General features: G+C 41.1%; 3 protein-coding genes across 3 annotated transcripts; 1 reads left to right on the top strand and 2 right to left on the bottom strand.

The window, feature by feature from the left end:
* Positions 1–445: 445 nt before the first annotated feature.
* Positions 446–7,749, bottom strand: cdr2a (cerebellar degeneration-related protein 2a). The gene is made up of 7 exons (XM_080044787.1): positions 7,601–7,749; positions 6,129–6,241; positions 4,511–4,659; positions 4,227–4,403; positions 2,799–3,101; positions 2,397–2,679; positions 446–1,914 (listed from the first exon to the last, which is right to left on the bottom strand). The coding sequence occupies exons 1-7, from the start codon at positions 7,677–7,679 to the stop codon at positions 1,630–1,632; spliced, it is 1,389 nt and encodes a 462-aa protein (XP_079900913.1). The 5' UTR covers positions 7,680–7,749; the 3' UTR covers positions 446–1,629.
* A 500-nt stretch (positions 7,750–8,249) lies between these two features.
* mfsd13al (major facilitator superfamily domain containing 13a-like) lies at positions 8,250–15,993 on the top strand. The gene is made up of 7 exons (XM_080043379.1): positions 8,250–8,774; positions 9,364–9,678; positions 9,783–10,193; positions 10,574–10,728; positions 10,832–10,915; positions 11,190–11,333; positions 13,876–15,993. Exons 1-7 carry the CDS (start codon positions 8,571–8,573, stop codon positions 14,015–14,017), a joined length of 1,455 nt encoding a protein of 484 aa, XP_079899505.1. The 5' UTR covers positions 8,250–8,570; the 3' UTR covers positions 14,018–15,993.
* Positions 15,994–16,166: 173 nt separating this feature from the next.
* LOC307263082 (immunoglobulin superfamily member 6) lies at positions 16,167–19,088 on the bottom strand. Its single transcript, XM_080044124.1, has 6 exons — positions 19,030–19,088; positions 18,515–18,838; positions 18,315–18,412; positions 18,188–18,220; positions 17,827–17,931; positions 16,167–17,691 (listed from the first exon to the last, which is right to left on the bottom strand). Exons 1-6 carry the CDS (start codon positions 19,079–19,081, stop codon positions 17,638–17,640), a joined length of 666 nt encoding a protein of 221 aa, XP_079900250.1. The 5' UTR covers positions 19,082–19,088; the 3' UTR covers positions 16,167–17,637.
* Between the last annotated feature and the right edge of the window lie 310 nt (positions 19,089–19,398).

Consider the following 19,398-nt stretch of genomic DNA (forward strand, 5'->3'; position numbering starts at 1 on the left):
TAGTTTGTACAGTAGCAGCAAACTCACCATTTCATTTCTTTCCCATCTGATTAAAAGTTGTGATGTTGCATGTGACGGGAGGACAGGTTTAAACATCTCTGGTCACACAAACTATGCAGTGATGCTATCTATCTTGCAACAGCCTCTTAACGTTGGCTTTTAATTTAGATGCATGTCTAAAATTATTATGCTATATATGAGTTTAAGAGATGAGGACAAACAAAGTAGACAACAGGCTTCTGCAATAATGTGTTTACTTGTTAGTTGCAAGAAAAACATGTTAGTCTTCATGGAGGACACCTATGATCATACAGCCATGCTGTCTGCAGCAGTATACGTTTCACAGCTTCTAAACAGCACAATTTGCCAATATTGTATAAAGCATCTTTTTTTCACATGAGAAAATGAAAGTATAATTACAAGAATCATCAGAATGTCTGCACAATAGTTTTTTGAATTAGATTAAAAGTGTTATAAGAATAAACTGCTATTTATTTTATTTTTTTGGTGATAACACTGACCTGATCAACACAATTTTTTGTTCCAGACTAAGAGCAGGAAACTTACTCATACATAACATACATAGTCATAGGAAATAGTCAGAGCATTTGAGCTCAAGGAAGTTATAACAAATTGCATTTATCTTTTCAATCTTCCATGTCGGACTGACTATCCACAACCGCAAAAAACATGCACCTCTGTGTACTGTTAATCTCACTTCCAGTTACTCTCAGTGAAACCAAATTGCTCTGAACATTAAACCCCAAAGACAATAAATAGAATTGAATCTTCTTTCAAAGAAAATAAATAAAACTGAAAACGTGATAGTCATAAATAGTGCAGAGTTTTTTTTTTGGCGTGTCCTGCCGTCATGAATGAAATGAGAAAGCACAGACTTGAAAGAACAGTTTCCCAGTGTCCACTGATAAATATCTGGTGACATGCCAATTACCCTCGACTGGTGAACCAGCGATGGCCAACTTACATAAAAAGCTTACGCTAGCCGTAAAGCTAATTATCATAAACTCATAAAGTCTTTAGTTGGCTATAATCTTTCATCCTATTACAACATTTCTCCTCACATAATTCATACATAACAGCTACATCTCCTACTTACATCAACACACAAACAATATTCGACGGCACCTTTCTCTCCCAAGCACCAACTGATTAAGTGGACACAAGGTTCATATTACATAAACCCCAAATACTGTTTAGGATGGACATAATACTTTTTACTAGCCAAGGATCTGCTAATACATCTTTATCAAACTCTAAATATCTTCCAATATCAGAACCATTACCATCCATAGTTTTCTGTATATTTGTCGTTGAACTTTGGAATATATTCTTACAAATCAAAAAGCTGCTTTATTTGAAAAGTTGGATAACAATTAATTTTTGATAAGGACGGAATAATAAAGGAAACAGCGCTGACTAAACAAAAGCATAGGTGTGTCAGACTAGAGATAAGAGGATAGCAGCATGTATAAGACCTACAGGGACTGATTGTACATATTGCATCTGCACCCTCTGCATAATGTTTTTATAGCAAAGCCACCTCAAAGTTTCTCTTTTTTTCAGAACAGACACAATCGAGCGCAAGTCCCACAATGGAAAGAGACACAATCATTTGGCCGAACCCTGGGAATCACTGTCCGCGACTGGACGTCTGTTCTGGCTGAGGTCCTCTTTGGTCTTTTGGATGCGGGTGAAGATCTGGTTGAACAGGGTCTTGTACTCAGGCTGGTGGGCGTCTACCAGAACAGCTGTGGGGTCGGTGAGGGAAGTGGAGCTGGACTGGTGGCGGCAGGTCCTGATGCTCGCTAATGGACCGTTGGCCGTTTGGACGGCTTTATGGCTGAGCTCATCTGTTACCTGCTGGCACCGCCGCAGTAGCTCATCATACTTCACCTAGACAACAGACAGGCATCTTAGGACAGTGTAAAAATTCTGTTTTAAAGGTTACCTTTTATGCCAAATGCACTTCTTCATTATTTTCCAACAATAATATGGCACCCTTGTGTGACAAGAAAATCCCAAAGAATGAGAGAAAAACGCTCTCTCTTTCTCCACCTTTCTGAAAACTGTGTTCAAGATCCCTATTCTCCTTCTGATGTCCTCTCCCCCCTAATCAACTACCTCCACCTGTGATAAGCACAAACCCAGATACCAGTGAATCTAACTAGCACTTAGATTCAAACCGGCACTTTGAGCAGACAGGACCAAAAAGAGCAGACGGCCAATAAGAGCATAGCCTACAGGATTTATTTGGACATTACACCATGAAAACAGTTTCTAGTGGAAACCCAAATCATAATTTTTAACCTGAAAATTAGCACAATATGTGACCTTTAACTGCTGTGTAGTTCTTTACAGTCTACAGAATACACTACCTGCAGGGCGCTGTACTGTGCATCCACCTCGTTGAGCAGGGAGATGCCCCTTTGTTTCACCGCCTCCGATCGCCTTATACACAGCTGCTCGTGACCACGGCGGATCTCGTCTGGGTTTGTGGCTTTCAGCACGCTGTCGCTGTTACTCCTCTGGCGGCCGTATCTGGTCTGCTCCTCATCCTTCTCTACCTTCTCCTCCATCTCCTCCTGACCCACGCTGGGTCTGTCCTCTGAGGCAAAGAATACCGTATCAGGCAACAGCAACTGTTGTGGCCTTCTGCAGCTGTTGGGAGTGGAGGGAACACAAAGGCATATAGTTGTATGACCAATTGTTCATCATAAAAACAAAGCCAAAGCTAATTTGCCAACATTAATCTAGTCCATACATAAAATCCGGCCTACCTGTTGGCACAGTCGGCGCGCCACAGAAGCCTCAGTTGTTCCACCTCGTCCTCCAGCTCCTTCAGTCTGACCAGTGAGCCGCTCAGCATGTCCAGCCGCTGCTCCAGACCTCTGTTCTCCTGCACTGTCAGCTGACTCTCCCGCTCTGCGTTCTCCCTGCGGCTTCTCTCCACAGCTATCTGGCTCTGGAGGGTCTGGACTGAGCGCTGCAGAGCTGCATTCTCCACCTCTGGGTCATGGAGTCTGTCTCGTTCATAGAAAGAGCCCCGCGGTGACCAGGGTCCATCCACGTGGGTTATATGCCTGAAGACAGGAGGACAGGTCAATGAATGAAGGTGGGAAAAATATCATTTTAGAATCAAATACATAGGTGAGAGTCACAGGCACTTCCTTCCATTATGTATTTGATTTTAAAAAGACATAATGTGAGAAAATATAGAGCGCAACATAACATGGTAAATAAACAAGTCCCAACAAGCACACAGGAGTGTTTGGTGATTTTGTGAAGTGTATCTTCTGACCTGCTCCCCTTGACTACCAGTGTTTGAGCTAAGCTAACCTGGATGAGCAACCGTTGCCCATTTCTATACAAAAAAATGCACGCAGATAAAAGAACAATTTCTTGTGCTTTTTCTTGAGCCAGAGAGTGAGGCAAAAAGCAAAAAAATTATCATAATTCACACATTTTCTGGTCATAAAAATCTAAAAGGCAGACGGATTTATTTCTGGAACACAATAAACAGGATTCCACAGTTAATCAAATAATCAGCTTCCCATAAGAATGTCCACTGGATTTGTACTAGTGATCCGTGTAAAGCATTTACCATGAGAAAGGGGATTTAAGAGGCTTATTTTACCACGTAATTTATGTTACTTTATTTAACTTTAAGGTGACACTTGTTTTGTTGACTTAAAAACAAAAAGTTGCGCTACAGCTTTCTCCACAGCAAATCAAACAAGTGCTATGATGTGTAGCAAGCTTATAACAACAGTAATGTGTGTGTGTGTGTGTGTGTGTGTGTGTGTGTGTGCATGTATATTAGTACGCTGCTGACAATGGATTAACCTTCTCCACCTTTAGATTATGTCTAGAGGAGGTCTAGATCTGGTCTGGCTCTTGGTGTCCAGTCAGCATACAAGTGGCTGAGACAGCAGTGTGCTCAGTGTAAGAGCAGATAAGACAACAGGCAGAAAAGGAGCTCTCACTATTCAGAATCCTTTAACCGCCTCCTTGGGCTCATTTAAACCCAATCTAACCACATTGACCTGGGTAGACCGGAGCAGGTATATCAATATGTTTTTGCTAAATACGAGCCACACTTACGTTGACTTCATCTTACTATACTGTCATGCTGAGAGTAGTTCCTCTCCCCACACAGTGTAATTATTTTACAACGTGAGCAGTGAAACATGCCCACATGCGTTTACCTGTCCTGTTGCAGGTCATACAGCTCTTTGAGACAGGACACACTCTGTGCTCCCAGGTTGCGTCGCTGCTCTGCCAGCTCTCTCTTCCTCCTCTCTGCCTGGGCCGTTTGTAGCTCCTCTACCTGAGTCTGCAGCTCCCCCATGTAGTTCTGAAGCCCTTCAACGGCCTCCGTTAGACTGGAAGGGGAAAGCAGAGAAGGAAGAACGTGGCATTTATATTCTCTCCTTACATTTTGTCCTTTAAATACTTGGGTCAATGATGGTGTGATGAGGAGCAGACCTACCTATGGATCTTCTGCTGGGCCAGGCGCTTGTCCCTCACCAGTCTCTGGTTGTCTTGCTCCAGGCCCCTGGCAGCCACATCCAGCTGCTCATACACTTTGGCATGCTGCTCGTTGGTCTGACGCAGCAGCTCCACCTGCTTCGTCATGTACTGGTGAGCAAGAAGGAGAAGGCCCCAAAGATTAAGCTTCATTCTATCCTTTTGTTTTTATTGTATCTAAATGAATTACACATGTAGAGATGAAACAATTAGTTGATTAATCAGCTGAAAATATTCGGATGGTATATCGGATCCTCTCCAATGCGAGGCTGCTCTTCTTTTTTTAAGGACCGTAAACTGAATTTTTTTTTTTATTGTTTCTTATCTGAACTAATCACGAAAATAATTGTTAGTTGCAGCTATCAGCAAACTGAACTTGAATTTCTTTATGCATATTCAGAACAGACAAACATACCAGAGTCTTAAGTTCCTAATCCTATATCAGGCTTTTGATTTTCATGCATTAAAACATTAGAATGCAACACCAACATTAAATTATTTAAAATCTTATTTAAAACACAGAAGGAAAGAAGAGAAAGCGAGTCAAATCCTACACGTTTGTTTTAATTTTTTCCCAATACATTTTATTACCATCATGCAGACAAAGGCTTCTTTAAAGTGCAGAGGTGCCTGCAAAAAAGGGACTATAGATAAGACTGCACTGCGAACAAGAATGTACTGATCATTATCTACAACTACTTTTTTTTAAAGATTGTAGTTGTACATTTTACATTTCTGACTTCAACTAAAAGACAGCGTTTCAGAAAACTGCACAAGGAGGAGGGTCTAGAGATACGTATGGGGATAACCATAATCACCTCGATAAATCCTTTAGCCATTGTCCTTCTCGCTGCCGTTATCAAATTAAGACTCTTATCTTTACTGACCCGCTGCATGCTACGCACTCCAACTCAAATAGATCAGCGCTGTCTTCATATCCTGAATGAAATGTCTGCCTACTGAAATAAAAGGCCTCTGTTTGTTTATTTATGAACTTTACCTGAAAACCCACGTAACCCAAGTAATCCAAAATCCATGCTCTGCTGTATTAAGGTGGACTCATGTAACAGCCACAATATTTGCACAACTTTTGTAATCCAGGATTTAGTTAGGGGATGTGTGGACACACAACAAATAAAATATGTTGTAGATAGAGTGAATACCCAAAACATTAACTGAGATATTTGCAATTTGAACAATGTCCAATGTGAAAGGTGTAAGATGGCAAGGAAGACGGTGAAAGCTTTCCTAGAATTAGGTAGACCAACATCCTGCCGAGAAGAGGAAGCACCAGGCCCAAGGCTCACCAGTTAATACTGCTCAATTTGAGCTCTTACTGCATTCTATTAAAAATTGACAGGAATTCACAATAACATTCTAAAATCTCTATATCGAAGCAGCAGCGACAATTTGTTTTCGACTTCCTAGACTGCAAAAGGATTTACTGTATAGACGTGTTTTGCGTGTAGGAATGGATGTGGCTGGCTCCCACACACACACTCTGTCCCTAGGGAGAGTTTAGTGCAGCTGGGGCCTCAAGACATCATGAGCAGTTCCCTTCCTTAAAAATCATGTTTCACCTCAATCTCCTGCAGCTGCTCCTGGTTGGTGGAGTACATCTGCTGCAGGGCCTGCTCCAGCTCATGGTTCCTGGCCAGGAGGGTTTTCCCCAGCGCCGCCGCCAAATGGAGGTCTGTCAAAACAAAGGAGGAAAAACATGTAAACACCAGTCACAAGACCACTGCAATGCCCAAACACAGGCAGCTGATAGAATAGAGTTGTGTTCAAAGGGTAAAACACACACACACACACACACACACACACACACACACACACCTTGTTATTATATTATTAATAGATCATTAGTATCTGGGACTGAATAATCACGTGGGATTTAAGGCACGCCCAGGGATCTCCTTGTGACCCATTCTACCACAAAGTTTTCTTATTAAATTCCGGGTCTGGTCCAGTAGCAGTGTTGTTGAGTAGCCCTCTGAGGTGAAGCGAAGCACTTCTTATGTGGGCCTGCTTTAAGTACAGTCGGTAACAGGGCAATAAGACACCAAAGCAGACATGTTTCACGCTTTAAGCTTCCTGTGTCTTCTGGGATTTCAAACTCAAACGTATGTGACAAGAAAATAACAAATAGAGCCCGACTCTGAAGTTATGAGATTTGGTAGCGCGGAGGAGGATGTTGCACTGCTATCCATCACGGATGAAAACTTCACATCCCGTCCTGTCCTAATCCAACAAACAGCAGAGCCTAGTCAATGGTGTTTAGCTCCACTGTGGAATGCAACAGGAAGTCTCTGCTGCCTGTATAACGAGCCTGTGTGTGGACTGTGGCTCCTCTGTGAGCATGTATTCATTTTGATATAGTAAATCATAAGAGCTGCAACTAAGAAACTATTTTCATAATCAATCCATCTGACTATTTATTTTCTTGCCTGTTTTTTGCACTAGAGACACTCTTGTTTAATATAATTTAATTGTATTCCTGTAAAGTAATTTGTTCTTAGTTTGATAAAAAGTGCTATAAAAATAAAGCTTATTATTATTACAATGTAGGCTATATTGCATAAGAAAATTATTCATTGTTTTATCATTCAGTAAGGCAAGCACAAACCAAGAGCTCACCCTACAGTGCATATTATTATGTAGCCTACAGTAGCCTATACTGTAAAGGCAAAAAAAATCTGATTCACAAGAGGGACATTTTCAAAAAGTTAAAAAGGTTTGTCCAAACCAAACACACCTTACAGAAACATCGTGCATACATGGAATTTGATGTAAAGCAGCACGGGACCACTGACAACCTCCGGATGTCTCGGCTCCTATCCCATGACTAGCATACTGTGATTTTGTGTCATACGAGTGGACTACACAACTGAAAAGCAACCACAATTGTATAGGCTATTTGTAATAAATAATATTTAATTTAATTATTATGCTATGCAACTGTCTCTGGAGTAATAACATATTATAGGCTATAACAGCCAACCAAGTCTGACAGAGTTTAGGGTGCCGACCCCTGGAGCTGCGCAGCTCTTACCGTGTTCCAGGTCCTGCGGGTCGTACCACGGCTCTCCATTCTTCTCAAACTCTTCCTCCAAAATAATGTCAGTCAACATATTCACAGCCGCAGGGCGAGGACTCGGTCTGACAAAAACCTGACAGACCGGTGTGTGTGTGTGTGTCTGTGTGTGTTGGTTGGTTCAACAGCGTCAAGTTGTCCCAGCTGAGCTCACCCCGGCTCAACCCCGGGCGTGGAGAGATGAAAACTACATCCTCCAGAGTAGCAAGAGGCGTTAACGCTGTTAAGGCGGTTGTCTACGGCAACGTGGCAACTCGCTCTACTACACCCCAACATCCGGCAGGTGGCAGATATAGCCCATATACAGTCTATGATATGGCCGCAACTACGATACAATGCATGTACTTTTAATTCTCAATCGACGAACATTAAAGTTAACTTTAAAAACATGGGCACACATCTACAAGAAAGACTAATAATGGGCTAATATATATTTTATATTTTCATCGGAACTTCCTGCTTCCGTTGACAGGCCTCTTTGTCGACCAATCACGAATCAGCAAGAACTCTTCAGGCCAATCAGACGTTTGTTTTTATGGCTGAAGCCCGCCTCCCCCGTCGTGCAGGGAAAATCGAGTTTGACAGACGTTTGTCTTCAGTTGGAGGAAGTGTTTTGTCAGTATGATACACTGTACACATTCAGTGCACATTTATGAAGCCGTTTTTAACTGGTAGTAAGATCATAACATGTGGACATCACGGAAATGAGGCATCTGGAACTAGAACAAGCTCAGCACTAAATGCCTTTGTGCTCCGGAAGATTGAATATTTTCACTATTTTTGCCTATTGCTGTCATTTTATTTCAGCAATGCTAAACAACAACAACAACAACAACAGCGTAAACTAGTTATTGCACGGGACAGCATTCCCTCGCTCCAGCTGGTTTTGAGCGACAGGTAACTCGGTTGGTAAGTTACCTGAGCTGCCATGGCCGTACCTGCGTCAGGTGTGCACCCCGGAAGACTGAATGTAGGCCTTTACCTGATCAACTTTGGGATCAATCCTGCGGCTCTGGCTTATGCCATGACTACGCTGGGATCCAGCATGATAAATAACATATTCAGCTTCTACTATGTCAAACTCTTCGTCAATACGTACAAGACATCGGAGTCAGATTTCCACCAATCACAAGTGAGTGCATTGATATTTTGATTGTCTTTATAGGCTACAAATGTTTAACTAGCCTATATATATCTGAAGAACACTAATGTACTTTATTCAAGAGTAGAAGCAGGGGCGATTCTAGGCTCCGAGCGTAAGGGGTGCCTTTTGTTTCTTTTACATTAATTTACAAAATAATGCATTGCATCTTTATTAGGCCTATTTATATGCCATATCTTCAATACAATTAGAAAATTAAAAATGTCTGCAATTTTAACTAATGGATGAAAGCTCTATTTTCTGAAAATGGCTCAGAAATTATTTCTGAATGTTCAAATTGTCTTGATTCTAGGTCTAGAGATTCACGAGGGTGTGATTAGCATGGCTCCTCGGCTCACAATAGATTAGCTCTGGGGCGATTTTAGTCTTGTTTGACAACTCCCCAGAGTTCAGAAGGGATGTCATCAGACCAACTTAATGCTTCATTTACAATAATGCATATTGGAGAAAGCAGCCAATCCTCACATTATAGAAGCTGGAAAGAGCAATTGTTGACCATTTGTGCATGTCAACACATCTTAAAACATCATTTCTGATAAACTATTGTGTATCTCCACAGGTGGTGTACATGGTGTGGAATGCAATCAATGACCCTCTCTTTGGCTACTTGCAAGACAACTCCAAGGTTCCCTGCTGCTCTCAGCGACGGCTCTCCATCCTGTATGGCGCTCCCCTCTACTCCCTGACCTTTCTCCTGGCCTGGTTCCCATGGCGCTCATACTACCCAGGCGACTGGCTGAGTGGCTTACACTTGATGGTGGCGCTGTGTGCCTTTGATGCGTTGTTGACTTTTGTTCTTCTGGCTCAATGCGCGCTGTTTGCAGAAATATCCAGCCACCATCAGAGCCGACTCCGACTTATAAAGTACAGCCAGGTAAGGGCTTCATTTATACACTGAAAAACATTGCCTGCATCTATCTTTCTTCTTTGTGTCCTTAAAGCCAACAGGATGAAGCTGTACTCCTTCTCATTTCCCAGGTGGCGTCTCTCATTGGCTCCTCCAGCGTCCTCTTCTGTGGCCTGGTGTCCAGAAACATGGAGGACTTTGCGTCTTTCCAAAGCTTCACAGTGCTGATTGCTGTGCTGAGCTGTGTCTGCATGCTCTACACGGGCTTCCACAGCGAGAGCCGCTTTGATAAAAAAGACTGTGGATCAACCGACGCATCACAACCGTCGGATCTTTCCTTCTCCGTTTTGAGAACTCAGACGTGGCAGATCCTGACCAACAGGGACTTCCAGCTTTTTGTCATCATGAACTTCTTCCAGGTTTTCATGTTGAATTTCTTCACTAATTTCACCATGATCTTTACCGAGCACCTGATTCCTCCAGATGTGCTCCCATCACTGGCCAAGAGCATCATGTACGGAGCGGGATTCATCTGCCCACAGGTATGGTCCTGCAGTGGCTTCATTTGTTATTTATTATATTTTATGAAGGGAAAAAATTAAAAACCTATTAACTTTCTTCCTCCCTTCTTGGAAGTTCTTGTTTTTTTTTCCCTATCTCCCCTATTGGTGCAGTGCAACTCCATCATCCTGGCCTTGTTGCGTGATCATTTACACCACCACATTCTTGGCTTATTGTTTTTCTCCAGGGTTTATGTTACCTACAACCAAGCTCGGGGCTTTATTGTCAACACACAATACTCACATTTCAGAGCTCCATACAAGCACCTGAATGCACCAACAAGGAAATGCTTCATGATGCTTCATGCTACTGTGTATTAACGTGTTGTTCCTGAACCCCCCCCTCCCCACCCCCATCCCAGCTGTTAGTGTTGAGCTGTCAGAAGCTGCTGCATGATCTTGGCTACTACAAGATCATCCTCTTGACTTTCTACCTGGAGGCTGGAATGGGGGCTGTCATGATAGCACTCGGTCCTAAGCAGTACTATGCACTGGCATGTTTTCTCACTGTTAATATGTAAGGAGTAAAAGATTACTAATATTAGTTTTAACTTTTGTAATCATGCCCCACAGTGATTCAATCCTATGCCTAAACCTTCTCTCCTTTACATTCTGTGCAGGTGCATAATCCAAGCATCTTTCAGTCTCTTTGGCCTGCCGTTGGCTGATATCATTGACACGGACTTGCAGAAATACAAGCGCAGGTAAATATAATTTAAAAAATAAATAATTTAATCACCCCTTTCATTAAATTCTTCATGTGAATGCACTTTGATGCAGCATCACATGCACATAAACCTTTGTTTTTTATAATACTACATAAAAAAAACATTAGGAATGAGTACACTTTTGTAATCCATGTTGAAAATATAGATTTACCTAAAAAATAATGTTTAATATTTAAAAAACTAAATGTGTAAAGAAATTCATGTTATTTGACTGTTGATATAATAGTTTTTTCATGCTTTCTTGTTACAGTTCCCCCCTCTCGTCCATGGTGTTTGGGACCAATGCTCTGTTCACAAAGCCGGCTCAGTCTCTGGCTCCTATGATGGTGCTTACTATCCTCAACCAGTTTGGATATGAGCAGCTGAAGGAAAAAATTGGGGAGGCAGATCAAAGGTACGGAACGTTTATTGATTCTTATCTTAAGTTAAAGTCTAACTGAAATAGATGGCACTGTTGGACTGATTGTAATGGCACGCAACATCTAGGATTAGGACACCAACACCTTTTATCTATCATAGTATATTTTTATAGATTGTTAATAATAAGTATGAAATTCGACTTGAAAAATGAACCTTTTGGTCAGCGTGATGGATTGAAAGCAACTTTTAAACGATTGGTTTATGATTTTTATAAAGTCTGTCTTGAAGAAATATTCAGATCCCCATGTATCCTCCTCAAACAGGTTTTTCTTGCTGTTCATACTGGCCAATCAGTCATGTGGAACAAAATCAACTGTCATCGCTTTGTGCAAAACTAAAGTTAATCTTAAATGACTATGTAGCTTCAGCTGTCTTAGTTATTCAAGTGGGTATTTTTGGTACAAAGCTCTCTCCATGTGTTTCTATTATTTTACCAGAGCTCTCTACGTTTGCATGACGTTAGAGAAAAACGTTTTATTGTGTTAGTTCGACTGAAACCAGACTTTCAAAATGCATGTTAACATGTTAGTCGGACTGAAATGTACTAAATCTGATTTCTCAAAACCGAGCGAACACACCCAGATAATGCTGTTGGGAGCCAGGCTTCTCCTGCATATCAGTCAATCAGACTGTGACAGGCCTAGGCGCTCTAAGCATGCTCCACAGTGTCCTGCCCTGAGCTTTCACCTGGAAGTCGAAAAGCATTCAAGCATATACGCAATGTGCAGAGCTGTACGGTTATCCATATCACCGCTCAACATGGTACCAGTTTGCCGCTCGCTAAACGTTAGCAGCCTGCTAAACATTAGCTGCGTGCTAGCAAGTTAGGTCAACCGGAAAAAGTGTCCAATATGACATAAATCGATTCCCCTCTTGTGCTTGTATATTGGGACAAGGACAGTAGACCAACTAAATGTCCTAGTGAACGCTATAACCTTTACATGAGTAAACTGTGCATGTAAACGTACTGAGTGAAACACAAGAATTAATTTTATGTTGGAAATACTTTTTATTTTTGGGAGATGACCTCTCCATTTGATCATCTCAAACTGCTGAAGCCTATAGTAACTTCTGATCAAGTTTAGAATACATAACCTTCATACACTGGATGTACTGTATAGGGCCTGATCTCTAAAAATGTTTTGTCAAGTTTAAACGCTCATACTGAAATAACAACTTGCACACATTTCAAAGCACTTTTCCTTTTCCCATCAAGTTTATCTTCAACTGAATAGCTACATGTCAATGATTAAGAGAGGGCCATCTAACACTGTGTTTTATTACAAAGGTCACTGGTTATATCATTTCATTCAGAGCCAATTAAATGTTTATTTTGTCAAATAGTTTTCCTGCTCTGCATGTTGTGTACTGAGAGCACACATATTAACGCACACATCTAAGCATGTGTTCAAAATGTTTAAATAGGTTTCAGACTTCCACTGTGTTGTTTTGAATCACAGTCAACACACACGCAGAAGGGTGTGGTGAGGAAAAGCAACAATGAAAGCAAAAAGGTTTATTTTCAATCAATAGCAAGAAACTCTGCGGAGGGTCATTAGTTCCAACACAGTATGTTACAAGGAGTGACCACCTTTCCTTAAATCGTCACATATGAACATTTACTCCCCCAGGGGGGGAGGCGTCTAACAGTGGGTTTGGAGGAGAGACAGGCTGAGAGGCAGACAGTTCTAATATACATACATTGTTATTGTAAAACATGGGAGGGGTCAGGTTGATCTGAGTGGGAGAGACAGGCAATGGAGGGGGACGTAGGAGACAGGTAGACAGGTAAGCTGGGTGGGGGAAGAGGAGGGGGAGACAGGTTGGGAGGCAGACAGGTTGAGATATAGGTTGCGTTCCGAATCGCATACTTTCTACTATATAGTATGTAGAAAAAAGATTTAGGATGTCCCGATTCTTGTGGCCAGATTTAGGATGGTTAGAAGTACCCGGATGTCCTACTTCATGCGACCAAGATTGTTAGTGTTGAAAAGTGCATCCTATTTGGGCGATTCTGACCCACAATCCAGTGCGCACGTGAAGTGACGTCACATCGACGAAGCCTCCATATGAAAACAAACGGGGATGCGACGGATATAAAAGCAAGAGGCAAGATCAAGGCGCAATGTTATGATGAAATAAGAGAGTAAAGTATGTCCCAATAGTATGCCTACTGCATCCTAACTAGATTATTTTTATCGTCGGATGTAGTATGTAGAATAGAAAAAAGAAAGAGTATGCGATTCGGAACGCAACCATACATTCATATTATAATCGTGGGTGGGGCAGGCTGACCCAGAACAGCAGGAGGCTGTCTGCAGGAACATTGTCCTCTTTCAAATGTATAGTCAGGCTGACTAATCTCCCTCCACAAGGGTTATTACATTTACAGTTTCAAATAACATAAACACATAATAAATAACTGTGCAACAGGTCAAACGATGGAGGCTAAATGACTGCAGTTCTACAGGAATTCAAACACCTTATGTCTTAACACAATCCCTCTTTGTCTGCAGTGCCTTGGACAGCCTCCACAGTGTCATGTTCCACCTGGTGTGTCTGGTGCCCATGTGTGTCGCTGCTCTGCAGGCTTTGGCTTGGAGGCCGTTTTCAATACGCACCAGTCACACAGTCGACACAAAGTACATTGACGGTTAACCTTTTTTAGGAATCAAAGATAGCTGACGGCTGTTATTTTTCTTTAGTTGGGAATTTCGGGGACATTCTTTATTTGTAATTGAGATTCCCTTTTCTCACACTGTCCATTCACTGACCTCAGCAGATCATTAGAAGGAACATATTGTAAAATGGCTGTGATGTGCATAAAAGGGACCATTTCACTCTTAAAGCATTTGGGAAAAGGCTGTTTTGTTCTACGTAGAGGAACCGTACATTGAAAATGAATGTAAGTTTGATAATAGGGGTATAGGCTAGTCCAGTTTCTAATGTGATTGTATAAATGAATGGCAATGTTTTTTTTTGTAAACATATTCTTTTATATGCATCTGTACGGTCGATTGTGGAGAAAAACTAAAAGCACTGCATTTACCCTGGTTACACTCTATATTTGATGCAGATAGCAAATACTCGCAGCATCACATTGTGGCTCAACATGAGCCCTTCAAGGCTAGTATATGCTAGTGTAAACTTCAGGTCTGGCAAGTGTGACTTGTTTTGAGAAGTGAAACATTCCAACTGAGATCTAACTGCATCATTTACCAGAAGAAACAAGCTAGAAAGAAATGTCACAAACATTTGACTTTATTATCAGAACGTTTTCCTAATAATGTGTCTTGCATCCAGAGACTAACATTGATTCACAGGCAGAACAAAACACATTCCACCAAACATTAAAAAAAACAAATACTTAAAAAATATATCACATCAGACACTATAAGTAAAAATAGTTTTGCTACAAACATGGGCATAGTTACTGTGTAAGTGCAGCTTTAACTCCAGCCAAGCTGCCGATGCAGGAGTTCAATTTGACGCTCTGACATACAGTCATATGAAAAAGTTTGGGAACCCCTCTCAGCCGGCATTATAATTGACTCTGCTTTCACACAAAAAAGATAAAAGTGGTATGTCTTGAATTTACCAGGAACAGCTAAGTACTGGGATGTTTTCCAAACAAAGATTTTTTGAAAAGCAGTATTTAGTTTTATGAAATTAAATAAAATGTGAAAAACTGGCTGTGCAAAAATATGGGAACCCCTGTGGTCTTGCTGATTTTAATGCATGTAACAGCATGTAAAACTGAGGACTTTAAACACAAAATTGGTTGGATTATGTTGTTAAGCCTTGAACCTCATATAAAGGTCTGTTTAATCATGATAAAAGGTATTTTAGGTGCCTAAATGCAAGTTCCACTTCTCTTTGACTCTCTGCAGAAGTGAGACAGAATGCGATCATCAAAACAGCTCCCAAAAGATCTTAGAAACAAAGATTATTCATTGTCATGGTTTAGGGGAAGGCTACAAGAAGCTTTCCCAAAGGTTTCAATTGTCAATTTCTACTGTAAGGAACGTTGTCAGGGAATGGAAGGACACAGGCACAGTTGCAGTTAAACCCAGGTCTAGCAGACCAAGAAAAGTACAAGAGCGGCATATGCGGCGGATTGTGAGAATGGTTGCACACAACCCAAAGATCACCTCCAAAGACCTGCAAGAATATCTGGCTGCAGATTGTGTATCTGTACATGGTTCTACAATTCAGTGCAATTTGTCCAAAACATCTGTATGGCCGGGTGATGAGAAGGAAGCCCTTTCTGCGCCCACGCCACAGATACAGTTGCATGGAGTATGCGAAAGCTCATTTAGAAAAGCCAGATTCATATTGGAAGAAAATGCTTTGGACTGATGAGACAAAAATTAAGTTATTTGGTCTTTATAAAAAGCAGATGTTTTGGTGCAAATTGCGCTGAATTGTTGAACGATGTACAGATACACAATCTGCAGCCAGATGTTCTTGCAGGTCTTTGGAGGTGATCTGTGGGTTGTGTGCAACCATTCTCACAATCCTCCACCTATGCCGCTCCTGTTTTTTTCTTGGTCTGCCATGCCTGGGTTTATCTGCCACTATGCCTGTGTCCTTCCATTTCCTGACAACGTTCCCTACAGTCGAAATTGACAATTGAAACCTTTGGGAAAGCTTCTTGTAGCCTTCCCCTAAACCATGACAATGAACAATCTTTGTTTTTCAGATCTTTTGGGAGCTGTTTTGATGATCCCATTCTGTCTCACTTCAGCAGAGAGTCAAAGAGAAGTGCAACTTGCATTTAGGCACCTAAAATACATTTTCTCATGATTAAACAGACATTTCTATGAGGTTCAAGGCTTAACAACATAATCCAACCAACTTTGTGTTTAAAGTCATCAGTTTTACATGCTGTTACAGGCATTAAAATCAACAAAACCACAAGGGTTCCTATATTTTTGCACAGCCAGTTGTTCACATTTTATTTTATTTCATACAACCAAATACTGCTTTTCAAAAAATCTTTGTTTGGAAAACATCCCAGTACTTAGCTGTTCCTAGTAAATTAAAGACATACCACTTTTATATTTTTTTTTGTGAAAGCAGAGTCAATTATAATGCCGGCTGAGAGGGGTTCCCAAACTTTTTCATATGACTGTACATCTGTGGGACCTTAAACAGACTTTGACTGGAGATTATAACCAGCTATGGTAAGCAACAGAGCATAAATAAAGGGAATGCTCAAAGATAGGATTTACCTCATGTGAAGGTTTATAATGAAGGAGAGGAGATGGAAAGGGAGGAAGACTGTGACTGAATGGCTTTCACCCCAGTCTGCCAGAAGATTGTATCACAGATTTTAAAATTGTAAAAAAAAATGTAAATGCATTTAGACATCCACTGTTTGTTGTGGATACAATGGGCAAGCAAGCCGTTCCTTTAGCCATGTTAAAAGGTTTGGGATTTAGGAGTGACTGGAAGGATGCAGCTCCTCCTTCAATCAACATATTGAGAGTATGTTCACAATACTCACGATACAAATCTTATATCCGCCAACAACTAACAATTTTCATTTGAAAAGCTTGACCGTATTTTTTATTGTAGTTGATGAATTTTCAGAAAAAAGCCACTGCAACTTTAATAAAAAAATTCAACCATTTCTCTTGCGTTAGCATTGTCTACTGTAAACTGTACTGTATTACATGCAAAGTCATGTGTATATGGGCCTTGTTGTCTTGACATTGTTGTTAGTTTTAGTCAAATTACATCTGAATGTGAAGTTTCTTTGATTGTGTGTCTGTACACAAACCTGCCCAGATTGGTGATAATACTTTTGTTTACAAGTTAGTGTGGAGACTGTGTTGGTTCATAATTAGATCGGGATAGAGTTAGCATCTTCTCCTCCCATCAGCCTTACTTGCACTGCTGCACACTTGCTCTTTATGATCAGTAGACACTGTGATCTCTGTGCCCTGAAAATGTTCATCCTGTGTATGCTACTTTTTTACTCTTTCCGTAACAATTCACAAATGATGTTTTTCGTATACAGAAGAATGAATTAAAATCACGTGACTGCCACGTCTCTGAATTGAATTTGACTTTCTTCATTTTATTTATAGCCATCACTGCTGAGTTGAGAAAAACGATCGCTGACTAAGGACCTTTTGGTTGTGAACATGCAAACAACAGCTCTGCAGAAGGCGACGATTTGTTCATTTCCTCAGTCACATCCTCTGTCAGATTTTTCGCGCCCTTGGAATTACTCTTGTCTGACTCTGTCTCTTAATATTCTTCAGTGACCCTTAGACGTTTTGATAAATGTCATCAGCCGAGCTTCTGAAATCAGCATGTTCAGCCTGCAAGGAGATTAGATTTCATATGTTAATGACAATATAACAGCAACAGTTTTACATGCGCTGTGCAGAAAAGACAGGCTTATGCAATCCGTGCATTGACCAAATCTGTCCGTAACATGCTGCAACAAGGTTTACCTCAGCTTGAGAACGGTTGCTGCTCTGTTGTCGTCTATCAAAGGTCCTCCTGTTGTACATTTCTTGCAGCACGCTCCGGAATTGTCTGTTTTTTGTTGAGTCATCCTGTTCAGAAAGTTGAAAAGAAATGTGTCAGAAAAAAATGAATATCTGGAGTTATGTTGAATAATTTTTGTATTTAAATTCACAAGAAAAGCTGGTGAACCACTTTTGTTATCTGTTGTGTTGTAAGAGGCTTTTTCTGGCCTTGGTTCCTGTTCCTCTTTTAACTTTTGTCCCCCCCCCACCCCCCCTCACCCCGTAATACAGCAAAAACAACAAATAGAAAGAGAAAACTAGACAGTTAACAGTTATCTACAACCTTGACTGTTTTCCGCGTCCATTTGAGGCCATGCTAGAAGAGAGAGGAACATTTCATATCAGTGTATTTTCACAGGGTGATAGATCTTGAACACAACAGCCGACTAAAATAAGTCTGAGTTATTTACCTTCTTCAGGATAAGTGTCACTATTGCCACACTGTAGATGGCCAAGAGGGCAAAGGATAGCCATAGAAGAATATGCCTCACCATCATTTTAACCCTTTCTAAAAAAAAAAAAAAGAAAAGCTGTCCTTCTGAATTCCTCTTAATCAACACATACAGTCTTTACTTTTTGAAAATCAGTTTTCCACTCAAATGACTCTTACCCCTCACTACGAGTGGTGTGCCTGTCCCTACATGGTGGGCACCGAATGCTGCTTCTCCATGCGTTATCGCAGCACAGTGGTATATCCCGCTGTCGTTAAGACCCAGGGACCTGATGTGTAGAGACGCTCCCTCCAGGCTGTACTTGTCACGATGGTTCAGGTTTACACGTTCAGAGTTGCCTTTGAAATAGTACCACTCATACCGCACGGCTTTGGCTGAACAGGGTGAAGTGACTTTACAGGGCAGGGTGACACTTTGTCCTGTTTTCCTCAAGATGGCCCTGTCTGGCTGTGATAAGCAGGTCTCGGCTTGGGCCATCATTTCTGGAAGGACAGAGGAATCAATCAACACAGATATATCATATATTATCGTTACAGCCTAAATGTCCTAAGGAGAAACCACTGAGCTATTGTTGAACATGATATTTGCTATTTCTACCAGTGGAACAATGACGTTAGTATTCCCTAGAGTGCATAAGGAGAGTGAGGTAAAGGAGAGTGTTAATACATCTTACCTGTTATTTGCAGGTAGGTGAACAGGAGTGAAAACCGTAACAACCCGTCCATGTCTATGGCTTGCTTGACTCCTTGTGAATGATCTCATTATTTCTGGCAAAGGGGGCTGTCTAAATAGTTGACAACATGAGAAGTGGTAACATACCTCACTTCCTCATCACTTAGTTCCTTCTTATTTTCCTGTCCGGTAACGGTAACACTGTATGGGTTTCCATGAACAAGAGGAATTTCAGTGTGTTTGTGGTAACGTGACATGATAAAGAATGACATTAAAAATATTGATTTAACAGTTGAGATTTAACTGATAAATGTAGGGTGAGAGAAGTGAGAACTTTGTGTCATTGCAGACGGGAAGCCAGAAAAAGCCT

This window comes from Ammodytes marinus (assembly GCF_949987685.1).
Source record: "Ammodytes marinus genome assembly, chromosome: 16".
NCBI lineage: Eukaryota > Metazoa > Chordata > Actinopteri > Uranoscopiformes > Ammodytidae > Ammodytes > Ammodytes marinus.